At 41.7% G+C, this 24,750-nt stretch overlaps 3 protein-coding genes across 5 annotated transcripts in view; 1 reads left to right on the top strand and 2 right to left on the bottom strand.

Annotated features, from left to right (window-relative positions):
• Positions 1-9,240, bottom strand: part of zgc:66433 (uncharacterized) — a 52,392-nt gene extending 43,152 nt beyond the window's left edge. The window contains exon 1 of one of the 2 annotated variants that reach the window (XM_006781871.3): positions 9,086-9,240. In XM_006781871.3, coding sequence (XP_006781934.2) covers positions 9,086-9,150 — 65 coding nt within the window. In that variant the 5' untranslated portion in view covers positions 9,151-9,240. Of the gene's footprint in view, positions 1-5,204; positions 5,961-9,085 lie in introns of those variants that run through there. The other variant, XM_035909785.2, reaches the window with a different exon arrangement.
• Positions 9,241-11,174: 1,934 nt separating this feature from the next.
• Positions 11,175-14,414, bottom strand: dcps (decapping enzyme, scavenger). Its single transcript, XM_006781874.3, has 6 exons — positions 14,189-14,414; positions 13,771-13,921; positions 13,549-13,694; positions 13,350-13,463; positions 12,082-12,192; positions 11,175-11,970 (listed from the first exon to the last, which is right to left on the bottom strand). The coding sequence occupies exons 1-6, from the start codon at positions 14,390-14,392 to the stop codon at positions 11,704-11,706; spliced, it is 993 nt and encodes a 330-aa protein (XP_006781937.1). The 5' UTR covers positions 14,393-14,414; the 3' UTR covers positions 11,175-11,703.
• Positions 14,415-15,313: 899 nt separating this feature from the next.
• Positions 15,314-24,124, top strand: ids (iduronate 2-sulfatase). 2 transcript variants are annotated; one of them, XM_006781875.3, is made up of 13 exons: positions 15,315-15,886; positions 16,282-16,418; positions 16,500-16,677; positions 16,795-16,883; positions 17,524-17,724; positions 19,453-19,623; positions 19,723-19,849; positions 20,393-20,551; positions 20,832-20,938; positions 22,073-22,189; positions 22,616-22,726; positions 22,929-23,054; positions 23,130-24,124. In XM_006781875.3, the coding sequence occupies exons 1-13, from the start codon at positions 15,811-15,813 to the stop codon at positions 23,208-23,210; spliced, it is 1,680 nt and encodes a 559-aa protein (XP_006781938.2). In that variant the 5' UTR covers positions 15,315-15,810; the 3' UTR covers positions 23,211-24,124. The 2 variants fall into 2 exon arrangements, with proteins under 2 accessions (XP_006781939.2, XP_006781938.2); XM_006781876.3 differs by lacking the exon at positions 17,524-17,724 and having other exon boundaries at positions 15,314-15,886.
• The last annotated feature ends 626 nt before the right edge of the window (positions 24,125-24,750 follow it).

The following is a 24,750-nucleotide window of genomic DNA, read 5'->3' as shown; positions in this document are numbered from 1 at the left end:
CTGTATGCCGTTATCTGTAACAGAGCACGTGTTTACATGTTTAAACAGTTAAAAATGTTGTCGCAGTGATAAGAGTGAAAGTATAAAGTCTTGCTTTTGTCACACTACAGACATTTTTATCTTAGTGATCTTATAGTGACACAAACACACAATTCACATGAATCATCATGGTGTTGACATAGTAATGCTGTTAGTGGAACGGATTTCTCAATCCCAACATGCCCAGACTGAATACTGTCTGTGTGATTCAGTATTCACTTCAGACATGTCAAAGCTTTAAAAGTCACTCTGTCTGTGTGTTTGCGCGTGTGTGTGTGTGCGTGCGTGTGTGTGTGTGTGTGTGTGTGTGCGTGCGTGTGTGTGTGTGTGCGCGTGTGTGTGGCAACGCTGTATCAGTTCCAGAGCTCAACAGCTCCATTTCAACACAATAATACACAACACACAGATCAGTTTTAGCATGCTGGGATTGTTGGGAAATGTCTTCACTCATGCGTACACACCCCTAGCATAAAGTCCTACCACATGACAATGTCAATGAACCATCACGAAGGACCCTATCAGGCTGAAGTTGTGTAGACGGAGGATTTCCACCGATTTAATCTACGGGTTAATCGGCGTTTCCACCAATAAATTCACTGCTGAATTGGCTTTAGTTGAGATTAATGCCTGAAGCAGGCTCTTGGGATTTCCCATCCTGGTATAGTCTGTGCATTTGTTCATTTCTAGTCTGTTTTCTTTGAATCGTGTCTCTCCCTGCCACATTTGTTGTACAAAACATAATTCGTAGAACAATAATTCTATCACCTGCATTTTTTTCATATTTTAAGTCTTTCGAGGAACTTTAAAGTGCTGTTGGATGATTCAGTAGTGAAATAGAAAGAAAAGGCTCAAAATTTAAAGAAATCTAAAGTCTGCTTCCTGTCACGAAAAACTAGGTCAAACCAATTAGACAAGTTAAGTTTGTGCTCGGCTGCCAGGCAGCAGGAAAGGAAGTGATGTACAATTTTGATTAGGCAATACACCAAACGCTGCACAGACAGCACTGTAGTAATTAGGAGGCTATCAAGCTGTGTAGAGCCCCAATGTTTCTGTGTTTTCTTATTCATCTTCTCTTTTCAGGCCATTCATACTCAAAGCCCCTCAAACTAAACAGCAAAAGTTTAGAAAATAGCACGCTTATTGGTAATACTCTCCTGGTGTTTTTCACCAGTTTTTGTGACTGTACCTCGAGTCTCGCACCACCGAAAGGTCAAAGGTTAGAGATGCCATCGTTAGGCTTGGGTGCCGAACTCTGTGATTTTTAGGGCAACAACCAAATTATGTCCATACTGAGTGTCAACAACCATAAAACTGCTAATCATCCAAGTTAACAATGAACAATTTGAGATTTGAACCTTCATAGTGCCCTAGTTGGAACAACCAGTGCATTACTTTTAGCTTTTATGCGTCATGTAATCCAAGGATGTCAAACTTAAGGTACAGGGGCCAAAATTGGCCTGACAAAGACTTCAATCAGGTCCACTGGAAGGCTTTGGAAAATGTAAACGAGTGAATCTTTATCTGTATTTTTAGAACTTTTACAGCTTTTCCTGCCAATAAAGACCCTTTTAAAAACTTTTTGAACAAACAAAAGCAAAAACAGTCAGTCCGTGGTTAGAAAGAAATTAAAAAATAAAAATTCTGTGAATAACCAAAAACTTTATCTTTTACAAATACAGGACTGTCTGAACAATGAGCTGTCAGGACTTTTTCTGTAATTTTACATATTTATCATGCAGAAAAACTGAGATTTACTGTTGAAATTTGTTGTTTGCATCTCAGGAATTCAATGTTTTAGTTAAATGTCTTCACTCGACCCACTTAAGACCAAAGTGGGCTGGAAGTTTTATAGCAGTCACAGAACAACATCAGCATTTATGACCTCCGCTAAAGTTTGGCAGCGTTTGCCTGCGTGTCATTCACTCTGTAAACACAATAGATCAAAAAGTTTTGAATGATTCTGATAAAACTTTGTCGGGGTGTAGAGTGGGGTCATGTTAACGAGCCATTCAAATGTAGCTTTCTCCACCGAGGTCTTCAAGTTCAACCTAATGATTTATTGGGTGAAAGCTGATTACAAGCCTTAAAACTTAGAAACTGTGATTCTTACAAGTGCAGTGTAACAACATATAGAAAGTAACGCATAAAGATTTGAAATATCATGTCACATTTGAGCTCTGACCTTTCTTCAAAGTCAGTGATAACAATACTATTTAAATCTATGTTACAGTGGGGCAAAAAAGTATTTAGTCAGCCACCGATTGTGCAAGTTCCCCCACTTAAAATGATGACAGAGGTCAGTAATTTGCACCAGAGGTACACTTCAACTGTGAGAGACAGAATGTGAAAAAAAAAATCCATGAATTCACATGGTAGGATTTGTAAAGAATTTATTGGTAAATCAGGGTGGAAAATAAGTATTTGGTCACCTCAAACAAGGAAAATCCCTGGCTCTCACAGACCTGTAACGTCTTCTGTAAGAAGCTTTTCTGTCCCCCACTCGTTACCTGTATGAATGGCACCTGTTTGACCTCATCATCTGTATAAAAGACACCTGTCCACAGCCTCAACCAGTCAGACTCCAAACTCCGCCATGGCCAAGACCAAAGAGCTTTCGAAGGACACCAGGAAAAGAATTGTAGACCTGCACCAGACTGGGAAGAGTGAATCTACAATAGGCAAGCAGCTTGGTGTGAAAAAATCAACTGTGGGAGCAATCATCAGAAAATGGAAGACATACAAGACCACTGATAATCTCCCTCGATCTGGGGCTCCACGCAAGATCTCATCCCGTGGGGTCAAAATGATCATGAGAACGGTGAGCAAAGATCCCAGAACCACACGGGGGGACCTGGTGAATGACCTGCAGAGAGCTGGGACCAAAGTAACAAAGGTCACCATCAGTAACACACTACAACGGCAGGGAATCAAATCCCGCAGTGCCAGACGTGTTCCGCTGCTGAAGCCAGTGCATGTCCAGGCCCGTCTGAAGTTTGCCAGAGAGCACATGGATGATACAGCAGAGGATTGGGAGAATGTCATGTGGTCAGATGAAACCAAAGTAGAACTTTTTGGTATAAACTCAACTCGTCGTGTTTGGAGGAAGAAGAATACTGAGTTGCATCCCAAGAACACCATACCTACTGTGAAGCATGGGGGTGGAAACATCATGCTATGGGGCTGTTTTTCTGCCAAGGGGACAGGACGACTGATCCGTGTTAAGGACAGAATGAATGGGGCCAAGTATCGTGAGATTTTGAGCCAAAACCTCCTTCCATCAGTGAGAACTTTGAAGATGAAACGAGGCTGGGTCTTCCAACATGACAATGATCCAAAACACACCGCCCGGGCAACAAAGGAGTGGCTCCGTAAGAAGCATTTGAAAGTCCTGGAGTGGCCTAGCCAGTCTCCAGACCTCAACCCCATAGAAAATCTGTGGCGGGAGTTGAAAGTCCGTGTTGCTCGGCGACAGCCCCAAAACATCACTGCTCTTGAGAAGATCTGCATGGAGGAATGGGCCAAAATACCAGCTACTGTGTGTGCAAACCTGGTAAAGACCTATAGTAAACGTTTGACCTCTGTTATTGCCAACAAAGGTTATGTTACAAAGTATTGAGTTGTATTTTTGTTATTGACCAAATACTTATTTTCCACCCTGATTTACGAATAAATTCTTTACAAATCCTACCATGTGAATTCATGGATTTTTTTTTCACATTCTGTCTCTCACAGTTGAAGTGTACCTCTGGTGCAAATTACTGACCTCTGTCATCATTTTAAGTGGGGGAACTTGCACAATCGGTGGCTGACTAAATACTTTTTTGCCCCACTGTACTTACTGCCATTGTGTTTATCGACAGCATATAGACATAATTATTTATATATGATGCCATTGTGTCATTTACATTTCAAATCTGTCTTTCAAGTTAACTCCACAATGTGTTACATTTTTAAAGAAAGCACCATCAAGAGAAAGAGCTGCATCGTTAGTTATAATAATACTATATAATATTTCTAAGCTCAGGTTACTCACGTCCAGTTATTTACAAATCAACACCTGTTATGTGTAACCAGTGTAGACATCTAATTTTTACTGCACTACAAACTTCTCAAAGTACCTTTAAGAAGAATAAAGAAAACAAAATATAAGCAACATATATAATATTCCCTTGATAGTAAATACTGCCCTGAGTGAGGCGCTTTGCTGGAGGTTTGCACTCTGAGTGCTTCTTGTTTAGAAATGCATCTCTGACTATTTGACGTATCCAAGTCCAATATTCACTCTTCTTTTAGCTCTGTGTTGTTTTCCATCAGGTCCTGAAAGTGATAATGTCTTCAGGTTTTGTGATGTATGAAGCTGCTGAGTTTTTATTTAAAGTCTGGTGCTAAACTATTAGTATACAGTAGGTCTATAAGTTACATTAATATAAACAAAACTGGAATAAAGGCAATTAAAGTGATCAACAGGCCATAAAACCAAAATATTAATGAGAGCAGCTTTAACTCTACATGTGGGGTCTGTCTGTTTTCAGGTATCAGTAACACATCCAACTGAGGCAGCTTTTAAAATGAACTCAACTCACTAAATCTCTGAGGAAAAATAGACTCCAGCCAAAGGAGATTTATAACATCCATTTGAGTAGGTTTCCAAAGTCTCTGTGTACACAAATTTCTCAGTGCAACTCATCATGGCATGGTGAGTGTATGCTGCGCATGTTCGTATGTGAACAAGCATGTGTGAATCAGACAGCTTTCTGTTTATAGAGGCACAAGGAATGTCGGTCAGTTTCCCCTGGAAGAGGGGGGGAAAAAGTGGATACTGGTATTTCCTGAAACGACCCCGAGTCTGGACCCACGGAGAGAGAGACTGAAACAGTGACGAAGAGAACGGACGACTCGCAAAGAAACAACTAAGAGATATGAAAATGTGTCATCTGGATCCAACGGGGATGAAATACATTGATAGAAGTGAGCAAATTATAAGTTCAGCATGTTTTCAAACAAAAGTCTAAAAATAAAACTAATCTTTTTTAATTTAATGAAACTTAATAAAATCAGTGATGGACACCTCCATTCATTAAGCTGGAGCCACCCTTGGCACAGCTGTGGCGTCTTCACTGAAATGACTGATGGTTTTTCATGCAGTGCTTGTCCCTCCTACCTACCGTGATGCCAGAAAAGCCTCCACTCGGCTGAAATGCCCCAAGTTAGATCTCTGGACTTGTGGTCAACCCGGAGGCCTTGCTTCTCTTCTCTATTCTTTCCATCCCCTTCCTCATCTCCACCGCTCCTTTTCCCTCGGCTGGCTCCGGTTCTGCTTCCTCACTCACCCTCAGCACAATGCATTCTCCTTCCCCTCTGGTTTGTGGTTTCTGCGCGTCGCCTATTCTCTCCAACACAACGCACACAAGCTGATCTAGATATCTCTCCCTGTATAGAGGACGAGGAGGGGAATCACATTGCTCTGAATTCCACCTCACATCTGGAAACCATCTTCTTCCTCTCCCTCTTTTTTTTCCCTTTTCTTGCCAGTCTTTCTCCCCCCTTCTCCAATGCTCTATGCTGTAATGTAAATAGGCCTGTAATCATACTCCTGCCCTTAGCCCGCCGTGCTGGGTGGTGGTGTGTGTGAGAGAAATCTTACACAGAACACTTCGCCAACAAGCGGAGAACCCCGTCTTCCTTCCCTCTAACTCAGGCCCCAGCTGAGCTTTATGGGGCGATAAAAACAAAACCCTATTCTTCAACTCTATTTGCATCAATTGCATGCGTGTGTGTCTTTGAGTACTAAAGCAACTGGAGGCCCCTTAGCCACCAATACAAAGTATATAACTGAATGCCGATGACCTAATGACCCGAGAGTGAAGATTTTAAGAGCGTCATCTCATTGCTCCATAAACTGAACTCAAGGAGAAGCAAAGGTACCTTTGTTTAACTGAAGCAGTGAGGGTATATTCTTGGGGTACAACACACTGTTTTTCCCCTGAAACTGTTAAAGAAGGTTTTGTTTGGGTACAGTTGTCATGGCAAAGTGAAGTGCTTCTTGGTTTCCCAGCAAAACCTGGCAAGTCCATCATTAACACTACTCGTTTTACTTTCTTAAAGGACCAAACCAAAGTTTGCTCATTACTGCCTGTATGTAACCAACACTTTAATTGAACACAGACTGCTAAATGCTGCTAAAGATATCAGTATTTAGCAACTACTGTGCTCATCAGCTAAAAACTTAATGAATCCCATTCGGTTTGAGAGACAAATTACATTGAACTTAGAACTTCTTCCACAATCTCAATAAGCTTTATGGGATAGCTGCTCATGTAGTCGCTCAATACTGTAGCGGTTCACACATTCGCCCAACAAGTTAAAGAAGCCGGTAAAAGACCTACCAAATCCAACCGATGGAGCTATTTATAGTGTAGCTGTCCATTAATAGAAAGTTTTGACTGATGACATTTAAATTGCCATCATTTCTATTCCCACCACACGACACCAGCCCAGTGTGCAGCGGCATTCAGTGCGAAAACAACCTGAAAGTTTCAACAACTATAGTTCCTCTAATGACCATTTGAGGTTGGCTTTAAAAGTGATCGATCCCCAGGGTACAGAAAAGTTTATCACTGAAGCTCCCAGTGAGCACAGAGGCCTTCATCATTGATAAATGGAAGAAGTTTTGAACCACCAGGACTCTTCCTATAGCTAGCCGCTCAGCCAGTCTCAGTGATCGGGGATAGAAGGGCCTAACACTGACACAGCTTCAGCACTGCTCTGTCGGCGTTTGACGAACATCCCAGAAGGACAACCATTTTTGCAGTGCTCCACCAATCAGGCCTGTATGTTGGAGTGGCCAGAGGGAAGTCACTCTTCAGTCAATGCTGAGGAGACAGCCAGAAAATCTGCCTGGAGTTTGCAAAAAGATACCTGAATGTTGTTTCCCAGACCACGAGAAGTCAGGGTCCAAAGTTAAAGGGAGCAATGTACAGAGACACCCCTGATGACATCCTGCTCTAGAGTGCACTGGACCTCGGACTGAGTGAAGATTCATCTTCCAACAAGACACAAACCCTAAACCCACAGCCAAGATAACAAAAGGACCAGCTTCGGGACAACTCTGAATGTCTCAGCCAGAGCCCAAAATTGAACCTGAACATCCCTGCAGAGATCTGAAAATGTCTGTGCACTGATGCTCTCCATCCAGCCTGATGGAGCTTAAAGGTTCTGCAAAGACAAACGGGAAAAACTGCTCATAAATAGGCATGCTAACTCCAGCCACAACTGCTTCAGTAAAGTACTGAGTAAAGGCTGTGAATACTTATATAGGTATAAGGTATACCTATATAAGTATACCTTCATTTTTATATAGGTAAAAAATGAATTTAATCTATTTTGGGAGGCTGTAACACAACGAAATGAGGAACTAGCAAAGTCCTGTGAATGCTTGATTGAATAGGCAGTCTCAATGCTAAAGAGGTTTTCCAGGACTTTAGTTGACACGGACTTGTTTTTCCTGACTTTGATGAGCAGGGTGGCGGATGAAACCATCCAAAAAGATTTCGTGCCTCCGAAGTATAATCGATATGAAAAGATAACGCTCACTCAGGCTGCACAGGAAGCAAGAAGTTAGGTTTTAAAGACCATCCAGTTACACTCCAAGTCAGACACACAGGAGCATGTTCTGTCAAATTATGAATGACTGAATTGACATGACAGCACTCCCTCGCAAAGACAAACTGTTTTTTTTAAAGTGACCTAGTGATGGACGACCTTATCAGACCTTTAATAAAGAAGACTTTGACAGTTGACAGGCCACACACACTCTCACAGAAGCCAATTTCTCCAAGCTTCTCAATCCGACAACCAGCAGACAAACTCGTGCATCTTCATTCAGTGTGATAATGCTAACTGAATTTACTGCCAAGTACTGAGTGATACCACGTCATTATTCATCAAGATTCCCATTACACGCGCTTTGACGTGTAATGGGAATCTGCTTTGTCGTCACTTCCAGAACAAAGAAACGACGCAGTCAGAAGTCAACATCTTTCTGCTGCACGTCAGCCTGTGGATCAGATCAGCTGATCTCAGATCAATAGTGTCATTTATTCAGTCACACTGACAGACAGCATGACTCTGTTCTGAATCAGTCAGTGTCTGTTTCAGGATTACGGTGGTGAAACGCAGCGAAAGATAACTGTTTAATCTGGACCGTCCTTGACCTGCCTCCACCAAACACTGAGCTCACACGCATGCACTGTGTGTGTGTGTGTGATCTCACTAAGTCTACAGGGTTGTAGAGAGTGACTGATCTGGACAATAGGCCTAATATGCCTTTAAAGGCTACAGTAAATGAATTATATGGAAACCTTGCATGAGAGGTGGTGCATGGATGAATCACAGGCACTGAGCTGCTGAAGGAGAAAAGATCAGCTGCTGCTTATAACCAGGGTCCTTTTGACAGGTTAGCCAATTAAAACTAGTTCACTGAAAACTTACTTGGAGAATAGATTAAAACCTCAAATGCATCTTAATGGTCCCCGAATGTTTCACAATAGATAACAACAAGTGGCAATCTTTGAAAGAACCAGAACAGCTTTGCTGGTGTTAAATCATGTGATGGAAAAAGTGGTGAAAAAGTGCCTGGCCAAAGTTGATTTTTGAGGGGGATTACCACCAACCTACTTCCAGTTTAGCCAATGTTACACAATAATCCAAAACAGAATGTAGTGGAAACACCAGCAAAAAAACAAAAAGTACATAAAAACTAACTAAAAGGACTTCAGGAACTCCAAAGAATAATTACAGCCCACCTACAGTGCTGTCTGCAAATCAGAGCCCAAAGAGGAAAAACTAAAATAAAACGTTTTATCCCCACAACTAATTCAGTTCACACACAAACAAGCACAGCAGCGTGTCGGGCACACTGTAACAAGCACATGTATCGATTACTACCAATCAGACATCTCCATCTCCGGGCAAAACAAAGCTGAAGAGTCCCAGAGATGACGCACAGTTGGCCGGGAAAGCTTGTAGCCGTTGCGGGGATACTCACTGTGTCTGCTGAATCTCAAACGGCCTCAGGGTGAAGTCATCCCTCAGATACTGAAACCAAGACATCTGCGCCGTCACTGGACTAATGATTGGATTATTTGTCTCAGTCGTGCGCTGGCGTCCTCAGCTCCGTGATGCTGCGTTCAGGAGACGCCACGGAAACTCCGCAATCCCGTCTCACCAATAAATCATTAGTGTTTAGGTTTACACTCCAATCCTATTTTTTTTTAAATATATATATATATATATATATATATATATATATATATATATATATATATATATATATATATAGTTTAATAGCGACCTACACTACCGTGATATCTTCCTGCTAATGCTATCCTAGGTTGGGTTCAGGAATAAAGAGGCGTTAACCGGTTCTCGGGGTATTTAATTAGCGGGTTTTGATGCCTTTGAGGAAGATTTCCTCTGGGTGTTCTCAATGTGGAAAATGCTCTAATTGCACTTACACAAAAGCAGAAACATGCACTCTACTGGATATGTCGTAATACGTCCATTCAGCAGCGATCCTTGTGCTTTTTCCAGGATAGGTGTTTACTGAACAAAACAAGAGTACACACAGTCCAGCGTGCCTGTGGTTAATAACGTTAAAACCAACTCAAGCATGTAACCCATGAATCTTATTAGTATACTTAAAAGAAAAAACCTGGAAAAGCTTTCGAAACAGACAGTTAGGCAATAATGAGAGGATTAGGATCAAGTTACATTAAACAGCTTCCCCTTCAAGTTTCTATTAAGCACAGGTTGTAACTTATTAAGGCTGAACAAACCACTAAATGGTCTTTGACGTGGGTCCCAGTAGACTGGTTGCTAGGCTAAGGAACAAATCACAGGACGGTGTAGTATCGTTGCTGTTGATTAATTCGCATTTTTCCAAGGGACACTTGAACGCACCTTAAGCACGAACTGAACACCGCCCAGCTGACTTTAGATCAGATAAGAAAATTATGTCTACAAGAAATGATCTTTTAACGAAGTAACAGCAGCTCAGAGAGGCAAACTGAGGTCTGTGTGTACAAACTCGCATTATACAGCTCCGACTGTCAGCGGGGCTGAAGGGGAGACACAGGTGTAGCTACGAGGCACAGGTTCAAATGAGCGCAGTACTTCAGATCCAAAAGTATGTATGTGGTGTTAAGTTAAAGAGAACCTGCTATGCTTATTGCTAGCTCCATTTTTCATTGTGTGTATATTATTTTTATTCTCGGAATGCTACATCAGCTTTGTATGACAATTCGATATAATCCTTATTTGTCTCATACTGGGCCTTGGTAGACCCGCCCCCCAGTTCATGGAGCCTCCTCTGACTGGCTGCTCCCCTCAAACAGAAGGTTTGGTTGCTTTAAACTGAGAGTTTCGAGCAGTCTGAAGCCTGACCTTCAGGATTACTTTTACTGTACATGCACTGACCTCACCATTTGAAACATTGTTTAATATGAACATCAACACTGTTAAAGTGTATATATGACAGAAAATGAACGAAGTGCAACTTCATTGCGTATTTTGGTTAAAAGTGGTTGTGTTTATATGCAAAAGAAGGTTTAATAATTTGCTTTCTTTTATGACAAAGTGAGAAAAAAGTGAGACTCATGATATTACCCAGACTGGAGATTTAGTTTTACAGTCTAGCACATGCACAAGAACGTCTTATCATCGCAGGATTTATACTACCATCTAGTGCAGCAGCTGAGGAACTGTGGCTTTGGCTTCTCTGCTGTTATACATGTATTCCAGTGTTATGATAAAGAAGCATGTCCAAACACGCTGCCAACAGTGAAGCTATAGAGTGCCCCCTGTTGGACAACATCAACCATCACAACATGCTTGCATGGGTTTCTTCAAAGGCATCTTTGCATTTTAATTTTTGACATATCAGTCATTATAAATGCAGATACAGATGCAGCAGCTAACAGCTCATTTTGGTTGTTGGTATTAGTTGGGCTCTTGGACTGTACCAGTTTAGCTTTCCATGATTCACAGTTTAAAATTGTCCGTATAGATCTTATCCCGGAGCTTGGTGTAACCCCCTCTGTTTATGTCAGAAAATAAGGCAAGGATAATAGGCCTGGTTATAATATACCCAATTATGTATTTGAGGGATTATTGAAACCAACACTGCAAACTTAATACATTTTAATAAAGAGTTAGAAACCAAACGTACTTTAATTTAGTTGACAACATTCAGTCAGAAAGCACATCACTGATTAAAAAATGCTTCATCTACTGTTATGTTTTTAATCACAAAAAGACTAATAACAATTTCTGACACAACTACAAAAAAACATCAGAAATATACAAATTACTTTTGAAAAAAAGAAAAGTCATAAAAACAGACTACAAACCGGATCAGATGGGAACAGAGTGTCAATAACGTTGTTCTACAACATGATGAACAGAGCTGTGAACTGGCATTAAAGGATGATCCAGTTTACAGAGACAATATTTGATATGGATTAAAAGTTATGGGCTGGAGTAGCGTGAACATTAGCATGTCAAGCCAACTGATAACATTCAAAAACAAAAACAAAAAAAAAGCTGTAAAGCTCACGGTTTGGATGGACAGAGAGAAGCGGTGGATGGTGCTCTGAGTTTAGTTCATTACAGCCTCCCTGCCTCCTTGAACTTACTGAGCAGTCCATCATCTGCCCTCATGGGAAAATAGAGTGTCCGGGTTTTGTAATACTGGGGGTTTGACTGGAGGTTCTGGATGACATCAGCGATGAGATGGGCTCGCTCCACACCGCAGCCCGGCGCGTCATAGCCCAGCTTGGTGAAGTGGACGTGCAGGTGGTAATAGGAGGGCTGGTAGTGCAGGTAGACTCTCAGCTTACTGGCTGGAAGGTTGTAGCGCTGGAGGATGGCTTCCTAATTTACACAGATATCATCGCAGAGAATGAATGAAGCCACATTGAGTAAAGATGACTGATATGCATATAGCTCTCTTTAACTGAGACCTGAGGATAACTTTAATCCCACCTTTCCTTTCTGGAAGATGTTCTGCAGCAGCGGGACATGCTCTGATGTCAGATCTCGAAGGCTCTTGATGTCTCTCTGATGTAGTATTGCAATGAGGTACAAATCATCCACCTGAAAGAAGACAGATGTGCCGAGGCTGTTAAGTGGTCTAAAAATCCAAGAACTCGCCATCCAGTAAGCTTTTGAGTAAAAAGCTCCAGGGGCTGAAAAACTAAAGATTTAATCCATAGTGACCCCATGTTAGAGAATACAATTTCAGAGCAAGGGAGTGAATTTCTATATAGCTAACCATTTTAAATTGCATTAAGGATTGTATTAATTTGTGCAGTATTGGTGCTGTGGCAACTTTAATTGACAGGCAGATGCCTTTTCCGGTATATTTGCTGTACTGTAACGTATGAGTACATTCTAGGGAAGTTTTTCACTAGCCAAAACTTGCCTTGCTAACCAAGCTAGCCAGTGCCATTGTTAGCAGAGTCCCATGGTTTAGTTACTATGACCTGAAAAAAGCGACTCAGCCCAAAAATGTCATTAGGAAGGTTTTTCTGAGGTCACAGAAGTGGGAACTTAGGGCCATTTTTCCATAGATTTCTATGAAGTCGCCCTCTGCTGGCCAGTATATGCGCAGGTTTAATCACACCTGCACATATACTGTGTAAATTTACACTCTTAACATGAAGCTTTAAGCCAAAAGACTTACTATATCAGTTACACTGTGTGTCCTCTTCATGAACTGTAGCCAGCGTAGGGCAAGTTCATCATAAAACTCAAATAAGTTACTTTCTCCAAAGTTTCATTTTCAAAAGACACATCAGGTTTGGGATATTACCATTTATCACAATCATTAAGGAAAACTGTAAATCGATCAGTCTAATTGTGTTAATCATACAAATAATGGCAGACTGTGATTTATTTACTTATTTTTCAATAAAGGGAATATTGCATGAAGGTGTTCCATAAGCACATTGGTGCACTCCATTTTGGGCTTTTGTGCTCAAGCACATTCTTTCCAATCTTACCACTTTGCATCTAAATGTGTATTATAGTGTTAAAATGCTCCAGCCTGGAGTTGTCATGCAATGCTAAATGAAATATTACAGAGGTACAGAAGAATAGTGTTTGTGCCACTGTAAATATATGGTTGTCTGCATAGAAATGAGGTCTGCAAAACATGCCAGAGCTTTAGTGTAAAATCATGTTCTAGTTTATTCTGGTTGATCAAGAGTTTTAAAGTCAGTGAAGCAGTGTCAACATTAGTGGCCTCTGACCTGTTTTTGGTCCCACTTGAAATCCGGAAGGAGGACAAAGCCGACATCAGGATCTGGATCTTCATAAACGATCCGTTCAGCCTCTGCCTTCTTCTCCAAGATGTTGTAAACCCACTGGAAGGTAAAAATCAGGGAAAAGTGAGCAGTGTGCACTCCAAAGAGCAGACTGGAGCAGAAGAGGTACTCCAAAGAGACTGACCTGCACACTAAAACTCTGCTTCAGAATGTGGGGTAGAGTAATATTCTTATAGTCTTCCTCCGTTTCCTCGACCAGGAAACTCTCCTTACGCTGGTATTTCTTTATATGCTTCTCAGTGGCTGGACACACCACTGTGGTCTTAATCTCTGTATAACAGAAACACGCAGGTTATCTGACTGACATCACATAACATTCAGACAGTTTACTAGCGGGGGAGCATACCATTGAGATGAGGGGGAGCCTGGAGCCGATATGTGCTGTAGATGTCGTTTTTCATCTCCAGTTTGAGTGTGGAACCACTAAAGAGCTGAGCCAGTGAGTCTTCTCTGATCGGGGTCTTTTCAAGAATAACCACAGCATCCTGATCTGCAACCTTAAGATCATAGTAAGATACCATAAGATCAAAGTTCCTATCAGGCCTGGTTTGCAAAAAACAAAAACAAAACAAAGGACTATTATTTTGAAAAGTCAAACCGGAAGCTAGTGTCGTACAGTTCCTTACAAATCATTCAAAAACCACTTTCAAAAACGGCTTCCTTTAAAACGCCGCTTGCAACTCTGTAACAATAGTTACAAGTAACAAATAGTTGCATATGGTCTGCACACTGAGCAACGGTAGCTAACTTTGCAACAACGCTACCTTTCCGTGGATAAAGATGTTTTTCTCTCGGGCGGAGTCACTCAACACGCTTGAGGTTTTGAACCCAGACAGGACATTTTCCTGGACCGACTCATTTCCATCTTCTCGCCCATTCTCATTGTCAGTTTTTCCCCTCTTGACGTCTGGAGCTGGTTCACCAGTTTTATCGCTGTCGAGTAGACGTTTGCCGCTCGTGTCCGCCATGTTCAGTGTCGCTGCTTCGAAGATCGTGTATTGTGCACGATGTTTTCACACCGACTCAAAAATAAATAATATTAAATAACAAATATGCTATTAAATGCATGTAAGATAACATTAAGAATGTATATTAACATTGTTTTCATTTTATTATCTGTAAAATGTAATAAATTGATATTTGTATTTGTACTTATTGACTTTAGTATTCATTCTCCTGTTTATATAGTTTCCAGTTGATTTATTTATTTATGTAGTTAGTTTTATTATTTTGGATTTATGATTATTATTATTTATTTTTAACATCAGACTTCAGGTGATTTGAGTGGTGGTTAGCTGAAAAAAACAAACAAAACAAAAACATGTAAACTAAAAAAAATAGATCTGGTTATTTTTAATAATAATAATAATAATAATAATAATAATAATAATAATAATAATAATAATAATAATGGATTGCATTTATATAGCGCTTTTCGAGACCCTCAAGACTATTCATTCACTCTCACATTCACACACTGGTGGAGGCAGCTACAGTTGTAGCTACAGCTGCCCTAGCTGTGGCTACAACTTTTTATAGTAACTCTCATGTTTGTTTGTTTTTTGAGTTGTTTATTCAATAATTAAATAACTGTAACGTCAAAACAATGACTTTGGGCGTTTTTTTCTGTCACACTTAGCAAACAGTAGCTTTCGGGGAATGTTCCCTATAGATTTTGCAAAATAAATCAATCAATATATTTGAAATTATTTTTTCCCGCAACACTGCAAACACTTCAGCTTTCGTTCTGTTTGTAGGCAGATCTTTCTTCTTTGGCTCTGGTACCATCAACAGCAGTTTCTTTCTTATTGTTGGTAATTCGGTTAATTTGCGGAAGTCAGCAATGTGCGGAGTGAGACCTCTCACTCGCTTCCTATTTTTCAGTTACGTTAATGTAAAGTTAACGGATAGAGATCGTCGCCCCTAAATGAAAGCTGTGAATTTCTTCTAAGTCTTTTGGGGCTTCCTACTCCTCAGTTGTTTTCACGGCTCTGTAATTAAACTGTATTTTCTTTATTCGGTGCCTGTTGTACAAATGAAGCTACACGCAGGCTGACTGGCAGATACTCGGGATGTAACTGATTTGTTACAACGCAAAAGTTTCATTAGACTGCGGCTATCATCTCATTTTAATTAGACTGGGTGCTGGTATTCAACGGGACATTTAATATGACTGACACGTGACTGAACTCATCAAATGAGCCGCGGGCACCGAGGCCGTAGCTGAAATAGCCAATGAAGAGTGACAGCTGGTTAATCAGGAAGTAATTAAATCACGCAAACGGGCACGCTGTTTTGTTTTGACGGGAGTGCGCAGGACGGAAGTTTGAACAGCAGGAGGCTAACGTCAGGATATCGCGCTATAGCCGTTTTTGGCTCCTCTAAAATGGACATATTTGTCCTGAAGTGTTTTTTCCTGCTGGTCCTTCACACGTCGACGTATCCTGCTGCCGCGCGGAGAGGTAGGTGGGGTTTGGACTTCAGGTGTAATCTGATTGCTGCTAGCAAAACTTCATAGACTTTCTAATGACTGTAACTTGGTTAACTTATATTGGCTGTAATGAGTCCAGAATATTTATTGACTCAGCGGCTGGTGCTACTGTTGGCTGTTAGTTTAATTTAATTTACCAACTGAATGGCGCTTTGTTTGGTATGTTTTACGCGTTCATCTTATTTTCAGCTTCAGTTTTTAAGTTTCTGTTCTTGGATTTTAAATGCGCTTACTTTAAGTTTACTAGAATAATGGTACACTCCCACATTAGTGTGACTCTTTCCTGGAAACTGTGCCATAGCGCTCCGTGGCTGATTTGAGGGCGTGGAGAGAAAGAGAGTAATCTGTGATTGTGTTTGCTTTCAGAGAGGAAAAATGTCCTTTTCATCATGGCAGATGATTTGCGGACATCTCTGGGGTGCTATGGGGATCCGGTGGCTAAATCGCCCAACATTGACCAGCTGGCATCCAGAGGCCAAGTCTTTCTCAATGCCTTTGCGCAGGTCAGTTGCATTGTTCGTGTTAGCTGTGGTGAATTGAACTGCATTGCTTAACCTCACTGGATCTCTCTTTTCCTCTCTCAGCAAGCTGTGTGCGGTCCCAGTCGGGTATCCATGTTAACCAGTCGCAGACCGGACACAACCAGGCTCTATGACTTCAACTCCTACTGGAGAGTCCATTCTGGAAACTACACGACCCTGCCACAGTACTTTAAATCTCAAGGGTACTTCACTATGTCTGTGGGCAAGGTGTTTCACCCAGGTAGGTTTAACCAGGTGCATTTTGAATAGAAATCCACAAAGAACTGCACATGCACCACTTTCCAGTAGAATAGCTGTGAAAATAATGGTTGTGTTTTGTTTTTTTTCCACTCTGTAGGCATTGCCTCCAACAATACTGACGACTATCCTTACAGCTGGTCCATCCCAGCCTATCACCCACCTTCATTCACATATGAGAAAAAAAAGGTACGACTTTCACCGTGTTGATTATAAAAGGAGCCTTTCAAACGGAAAGCCTGTTTCTCAATGTTAATGATCCTTTAGCACACCGTGATTCATCAGTTTTCGAGAGGTACCCCTTTAGGGAATAATTCACCTGTGTCAGAATACACACTACCAACCAGTTACCTCCTGGGCTACACATGCAGTGTCATGTCCCATTGTCTGGGGCAGCTGGAGAAGTTTTAGCATTCCCAAGCGTGTTATTTACTTATTTTCAGTTGTCGACGTAAACCTGGAAATATCTAAAGTCTGTGTTGAGCACAGACCTTATTTCATCCATCTAACCAAAATTCCAGGGATCTAAATTGGTTTAGAAAAAAAGGAACTGGGAGTATAAAGTGCTAACTCATTTCCTTGTGACTCTTTTCTGTGGCAGAACTTAGATTCTATTTATGACTGAAAACTGTTTTCAACAAAACCTCTAAACGCATCATCTACACTGGGTATCAAACTGCTTCTAGCAGCAAAAGATGTTACTTGTGAACTGATGGAAAGTACAGCAGAGCCCAAAGACATTGGTACATAAGCAAGTCGATTCTGGAATCTTTGTGGCCACAACACAACTTCAGATGTCACATAATTTTCATACAAACGTTGTTTCCAGATGTGTAAAGGGAAGGATGGGAAACTCCACGTCAACTTGCTCTGTGCTGTGAATGTGAGCGAGCAGCCTGGGGGAACCCTCCCTGACCTGGAGAGCACAGAGGAGGCGGTGAGGTTACTGAAGAGTCGAGTCAACGATGACGATCCTTTCTTCTTGGCTGTGGGTTTTCATAAGCCGCATATACCTTTTAGGATTCCACAGGTTTGTCACTTATTATCCATTCCTACTGTTCCTCTGGACTGCTTGAACTCTACTGTACATGTTGGTTAGCTACATCAATACAGTTACAAAGTATTGATATGACTTCCCAGTGACTCTCTTCTTCAGTCCAGTCACTTAATACTTGCAGGTTTCACATAATTCAGTTCCTGACTTGAACTAAGACTTTATAAGTCAGATGAATCCTCTTATATTAAGCACTGAGGAGTAGAGCTGCACCATTATGGCCAACATGATTATCCCCATTACTTTGATCTATATGGAGATCCTGAATATTTATTATGATTCTTTTATTTTTAGTGACAAATAGCACTTTACAATGTAAAGCCTTCAGATTCAGTGTTTAGTTGACGTGATTGTGGCGGTGATTTCCGTGGGTCTTTGTGAGGTCGATGGAGTGACAAGCTGTGCGGCTTGTGTTTATGAACACAGCCATAAGCAACCACTGCACTGGTGGCAGTTTGATTGGTGTTTGTTGCTGTGTGTTGCAGACGCAACTCTGCAGCTTTCTTTATGTGATTTGTTGTTGGTTAGTAAAGCTTGCCCTAAATCTGAAGTATTTCCAAACAGTGGATAATGAGCCGCTGTGTGCAAGAATAGTCCCCGTCAGTGAACTCACTGAATGATGCGGTTTGATTGAAAGGCTCATTGTCCTTATAAAAACATGCACAATCGTGTCAACTTTAATGTCAAGGATCAGATTTGAGTCTTTGCCTACAGTCCACGGGTGCAACTGCAGTTCACTGAGCCTGAAGGAGATGCATCGGCTCAGGAGAAGCATGAAGCATGCCTGGTGTTTTTGACATTCACATGGTTGTGCACCATGAATTCGCCCTCGAGGGTCAGGCAATTCTGATCTAAGCTGTCAAAGGGAAAAGGTTTGTGCAGACGACCTGAACTGTAGCAACCTGCTGTTCAAACAAAGGATCTCGCTGCTGTCCTTGACACAGTGAAGGAGCATGTCACAAATATGTTAGATATGGTCTGTAGCAGCAGGAGAGCTGGGAGTGCTGTATAGCTTCACAAGACGATAACCCTGAAGAAGATAAAAGGGACATCAGAAGCATTTTGAATAAGTGTGGAGCTCATTGATTGCACTTTATATCACTATTGTAGCTCTAACTTTGAATGAATGAATGAGTTGACCAAGATCAACATGATGATGTAGTGAACCTCGACTCAGAGCAATGTTTTTAACAAGATACTACTAATTTTATTTCAGTTGCTTAATATTTTATCACTCTAATACTTGCTAAGTCTTGGAGTTTTGTAAGACCTGACTACAGAAAGCATTCAGTTGAATATTTCACTCATACTGACTGACTTATGAGTTTGCCTGGAGTGAGCACTACAAGTCTGATTGGCAGCACTGAAAAGAAACTCAACGACTGCTGATGGAATCTGGGTTATTCACACCACAAACAGTAACTCACTGATGGTATACTCTATGCAATTCAGTTAGTCCTCAGCCCCTCAGGGAACAGCCTGTCCTTAGCACAAAGGTGGCTCAGTGTGTGAAAAGTGGAAGATGTTGTTCTGCTGCTTAACAGTAATGTTCATTTGGACAAAAGAAGCCTATAAGAATATTGACAACAATAAAGTACAACTGTAACGCAATAAAAACCAATGAGATCGATGTCTTGTGGTGGGTCAAAGGCCAGGGAGTGTCAGAAAACCCGAATCAGAAATAATTCTGAGATTTTTCCACAGGACTACCTGACCCTGTATCCTCTAGACCAAATGACTCTGGCCTCCGACCCAGATGTCCCCGAACGCCTTCCCACTGTGGCCTACAACCCCTGGACAGATGTAAGGAAGAGAGAGGATGTGGAAAAACTCAACATTAGCTTCCCCTACGGATCTATACCGAAAGACTTCCAGGTATGAACCAGCTGCTCTCAGCACCTCCAGTTTGGTTACCGTGGTTGTTCCTCCTGAAGCGAACAGCAACACTGTAGTGTTTTATATCCTGTGTTCCAGCTGCGTATCCGTCAGCACTACTATGCTGCAGTGTCATATATGGATGCTCAAGTTGGTCGGCTGCTCAGTGCACTGGAAGAGCTGGGGCTGGCAGACAACACTATGGTGGTGTTCACCTCTGATCATGGTGAGGAGACGCGTAGCTGGATGAGATGTAGGCAGCTAATGTTAATCAGTTTGTTTTGTTTCTTTCTTTTTAAGCATTTAGAAAAATAAGTTGCTAAAATATCTTTTATCAGGTGTTCTGTGCAAATTAAACAAAATATGGTTTATTGAGCTTGTCATGTTTATCTTGCACCACCAGATGGCACTGTTGTAACAGCAAATTGTGCCATGATTTGTTCCCATAGGTTTTTTTTTTTTTCTACTTTCTCTACCCTGCACCACTTACCTTTTTTGTTTTTTCAGCTTTGTGACTGGAAAACTCTGTTCTCTTTTAATGTCTCATTCAGTTGAGAGCACTAGACTGAATCCTCTGTGTGACTATTTGATGAATCACTGCGTAAAGCCCAGTCAAATGCCATCATTTTCATGACTGGGACAAACATCAGTCAAATGTGTTGCCTTAAATGAAAAGTATTATTTGTATGACTGAGACTGATCAATTTCTTTGTCTCCTGTTTGCCCGAGTCTTAATGAACTGTGTGCTACTGGGCTTCTGTTGCTGCAGGTTGGTCACTGGGTGAGCATGGTGAATGGGCTAAATACTCGAATTTTGATGTCGCAACACGCGTACCTCTGATCTTCTTTGTTCCTGATGGCAATGAAGCTGGTACATCAACCTTCCCGTTTATAGATGTCTTAAGGGAATCTGTGCACAGCATCAAAAGTAAGACCACCCCCCCCCCCCCCACCCCCCCCCCAAAAAAAAAGCATTTAATAGTATGCTTGTTTAACATTAATACATTCTTTGATTTCCATATAGAGCTTAAAAATGATTTACACAGGGATACACTTTGATATTTTGCCGTCAGAGAGCTTTTACTTCAAATGCAAGTGATGCAATAATCATGAAATTTAAGTGGAGGATGTTTAGTAAATGATAGTGGAGATCTTGACTGGCTTTGTTTTTAAGGCGTCTGTAATTGGGTGACTTTTATCTGTCTCAGGTGGCAAAGTTAGAAGTAGGCTGGTGGAGCTGGTGGATGTCTTTCCTACTGTGTCCTACCTGGCCGGCCTCGAAGTTCCCGTGCAGTGCCCTGACATTTCTTTCCAGGTATCAGGATATGAACATCAACCTATGTTTCTAATCACAAGAACAAATTGTAATCGGTCTGCAGCTTTGACCTGGTTACCTGCAAAACAGATGATATTCCCATCAGCCTCAAAGACCAGTGTGCTCGGGACAGCACCTTTGTGCTGTCAATGAGACTTTAGTTGGATATGAGCGCCTCAAGTGTTCATGTCGAGCTAGATTTTTCTTCAAAGTAGAGAATACCACAGCTGGTAGAAGTTCCTGATGCCTATAAGTCTTTAAAACTCTGAGGTTTATTAAAACTGAAAATAAATTGATGCTGTGAATGTCAGTCTTAATGCTAACATGTTACTATTGTTGCAGTAAGCGTGGCTGTAATCAGACAAACCTCTGCATCACTGCTGCAATAGAAGAACTCTGAACTGTTTTCTCTGGGTTGCAGCAGCTCCCTCTGCGTAATCTCTAAATCTGTGCTTCTGCATTCATATCACTGAAATGGCCTCAGATTTTTCTCACCATTGTTGTTGCGCACTGCAAAAGTGACAGCGTTCCCACTCCCAGGCTGTACAGTTCGTCGGCACATATGCGAAACAGCTGAAATGGTTCACACGAGTCCATTAGCAGCCTCTCACTACGAACACGCCGGACTACTACAATCGGCTTTCATTGATCTTCAGACTGTGTTCATACTACACTCTCTGCCTAACGAGACCAGAAGAGAACTCCATCCATCTATCTTCTTAACTGCTTATCCACGCAGGGCTGCAGAAGGCTGGAGGCTCTCGGAGCTGACAGGGTGTGCCCTATCATTCAGATAGGTCGCCGTTCCATCTGGACTCTTAACACAGAGAGACAGATAATCAGGCAGCCAATTAAGAACCATGAGTGGGCCTAACATGCTCGTATAAAGAGCGTGGGGAAAGCACAGCACCTTCTCGGGACCTTCTAGTGGTGAAGCAGCTCTTTGCCTCCCACCGTACCTGAACTAATATCTGCAGCTTAAAGCATCATGTCACTGCGATTGGCGTTCAAATGACATTGCGTTAATATGACCAAGTAAACCAAACGAAGCCCAAAGATGGCAGACATGAATATGATCCAACTACCCCTGACATCTACTCCCTTCACCTGTTTAGACCGTTTTCTTGCCTTCAGGTGGAGTTGTGTACTGAAGGATATAACCGTTCCTATGCTGCGCCACAAGGGCGAAGCGAGAGGACTCCAGAAGATGTAGCTTTCAGCCAATATCCTCGCCCTGCTGATGCACCACAGGTAGGTAGTTTGTTTCAAAAAGGGGGAAAAAAGCTCTCATTAGCCGGCTAAGGTTAACTGATTAGTTTTGTATCAGTGTGGAAGTAATTGCAGAGCAGAAGGCAGGCATGTTATTAATACAGAGGTGTCTTGATGCTGCTTTAATAAGTTGATTATGAATTTGCAGTTAAATGTCTGAATTTGCAGAGGTCAGCCACTGACGTGTGTGTGTGTGTGGGGGGGGTACTGGAGCCGCCATCAAGCACAGTCATTGTATTAAAGTATCCAGGCCAGTGCTGCTCCTGCTGTAGGTTAATCTCTGTATGCAGGAGTTTGGCAGTCTGTCTGCAGCTGGCTCGCAGTTTGAGCTGGCAGCTGCAGATCTGACAGCGCTGCATGAGATTTCTCCAGCTCAAAGACGCTTTAAACTCCAAATTCTTCCCTTAGGAGAACTCTGACCTCCCTGACCTCAAAGACATAAAGATCATGGGTTACTCTCTGCGCACCTGGGACTACAGGTACACCCTGTGGCTGGGCTTCAATCCCAAAACATTTCAGGTAGGTAACCACAAACTCATCCCGCATAACGGTCGTCTTCCTTTCATCAGCATCGGTCTCTTTATTCTCCCCCGAGTGAGCGCGTTAGGCTCAGCCTGGGGAGTTGAACGTGATGGATCCATCCATCTTGTCTCACAATATGTTGGAGACGGAAAGAAGCAGATTAAATTTGTCTGTATCATCCATCCTGCTTTCCATCCAGGTGAATGTGTCTGACGTCCATGCTGGGGAGTTGTACATGTCAGCAGATGACCCCGGTCAGGACAAGAACATCTTCAATAACTTTGATTACAGTGAGATAATGAGGAAGACTGCCAGCCTTCCTCAGGTAAGTTGGATTTTATAGACGTTTCTCCTCTTAGACATTCATTTACTCACTTCCTGACCCGTGGTTGTCGTCCAGACTGTTGGTTTGCAGATGAGAATGAAGCTGCAGTTTTACTACCTCACAGCGGGGATGAAAAGGAGCAGAGGAAAGCCATGAGGACGGGAACGAAGCACAACAGATGGGGACGAATAAAAAGGGACAATGGAATGAAAGGGAAAAAGGCTTGAACATGCAATTTGTGTGCACTTGGTTCTTCAGGCTGATGTTTGTGCTTGAGAACTCATTGGTAGGCAGATCTCATGCTTTGACTTAGAAAACATTTCAGAGTGGAGTCCATGCTTAGCAGAATAGTTTGACACTAACAAAAAGAAACGCGCCTGTTTGCAGAAACTTGTAATTCATCCATGATATGAATGCAGATACTTTATTTTAACCAAGCTCACCATATTTGTTACCAGTTAACCCCAGAGCTGGCTTGGTTAGTAAGGTACATCCTTACATGATTCACTGATACGTGTGGTTGGAGGAAAACTGGGCTTAGAACAAAATGTACTCAGCGGAGAAATGAACATTTGACTCAAAGCTGCAGTTTGAAGCCTTAATGAAATGTCATCATGTGAGTCATGTTAGGATTGAACCACCATACTGTGGGCAGAAGCAGGAACACCGGTTACCAAACCTTTTTTCTTTTTTGGTATCAGCGTGTGAACATGTTGGTTTTTTTTTTTTTGTTTTGTTTTGTTTTTTCTCCTTATTTAAAGTTGGGCATTTTAACACGGGAATCTGTGGCAACAGACACAGCCTTTGGAGCCGGCCACAAGTGCATTTTTGGTATTTGCTTGTTTGCTTCATTTTCCCCCCATACAGCTGTGTAGAGTTGTGTAGAGGAATTGTAACCTTAGGAGCTCGAGCTGACTTAGTCACCATACTAAGAGTGTCCCGGTTATTCAATCCAACTCTATTTTCCCTGAAAAAACTAAAGCAAACCATCATTCCTTTAACACGTCCCATTAAACCCACAGGTGTCTGTGCAGGTGTATGGCGTTATTTTTGTGCCACTATTCTGAGCACACGTAAAAAAAAAATTGCAGGCGCAAGTGTTGCATTTTGAGGAGAAATTTATTTTGAGCAAAGAAAAACTGAATTTGAGTGAACAGAATTCATTGCTGCATGCAGAAAATGTATTTCAGTGTTTGCCATTATTCACACACACACACACACACACACAATAGCAGCCCCTCTCGCTCAGTTTTTGCATTTGCGCTCTCAACATTTCTGCCTGTGCGTGCTCAACTCTTTCTCTACACCGTTATATTTGTGCCACAAAACCAGCCAATCACAGACTTGGATGCAAAAAAAATGTGATTGGCTGTTTTGGTCTCCAATCAGCTTGAAATGACGAAATGCAATATCCCAGAATCCATTTCGTCCAAAACTCAAACGAGGCAGTTGCGGAGAAACAGGGTGTGGCGGAGTTTGAAATATTACTCTGTCGGGGTCACAAAATAAACTTTTAAGATATTTTCATGCCAGAATGTTTCTTTGTAAACTTCAAATATCTGCTCGATTTATCAAGACATCACATATTTGCATAAGTGCTCTAATGTTTTTGGAGATGCCTGTTACCCACCAGCTGACCGGGTGGGCACTGGGGTTAAACATAATATATAAGGCTGAACTGACAAAAAAATCACAG

The sequence above is a fragment of the Neolamprologus brichardi genome, chromosome 2 (genome assembly GCF_056152115.1).
Source record: "Neolamprologus brichardi isolate AB-2024 chromosome 2, ASM5615211v1, whole genome shotgun sequence".
NCBI lineage: Eukaryota > Metazoa > Chordata > Actinopteri > Cichliformes > Cichlidae > Neolamprologus > Neolamprologus brichardi.
The sequence above is the reverse complement of the archived record's forward strand: the minus strand, read 5'-3'. Positions and strand labels throughout refer to the sequence as shown.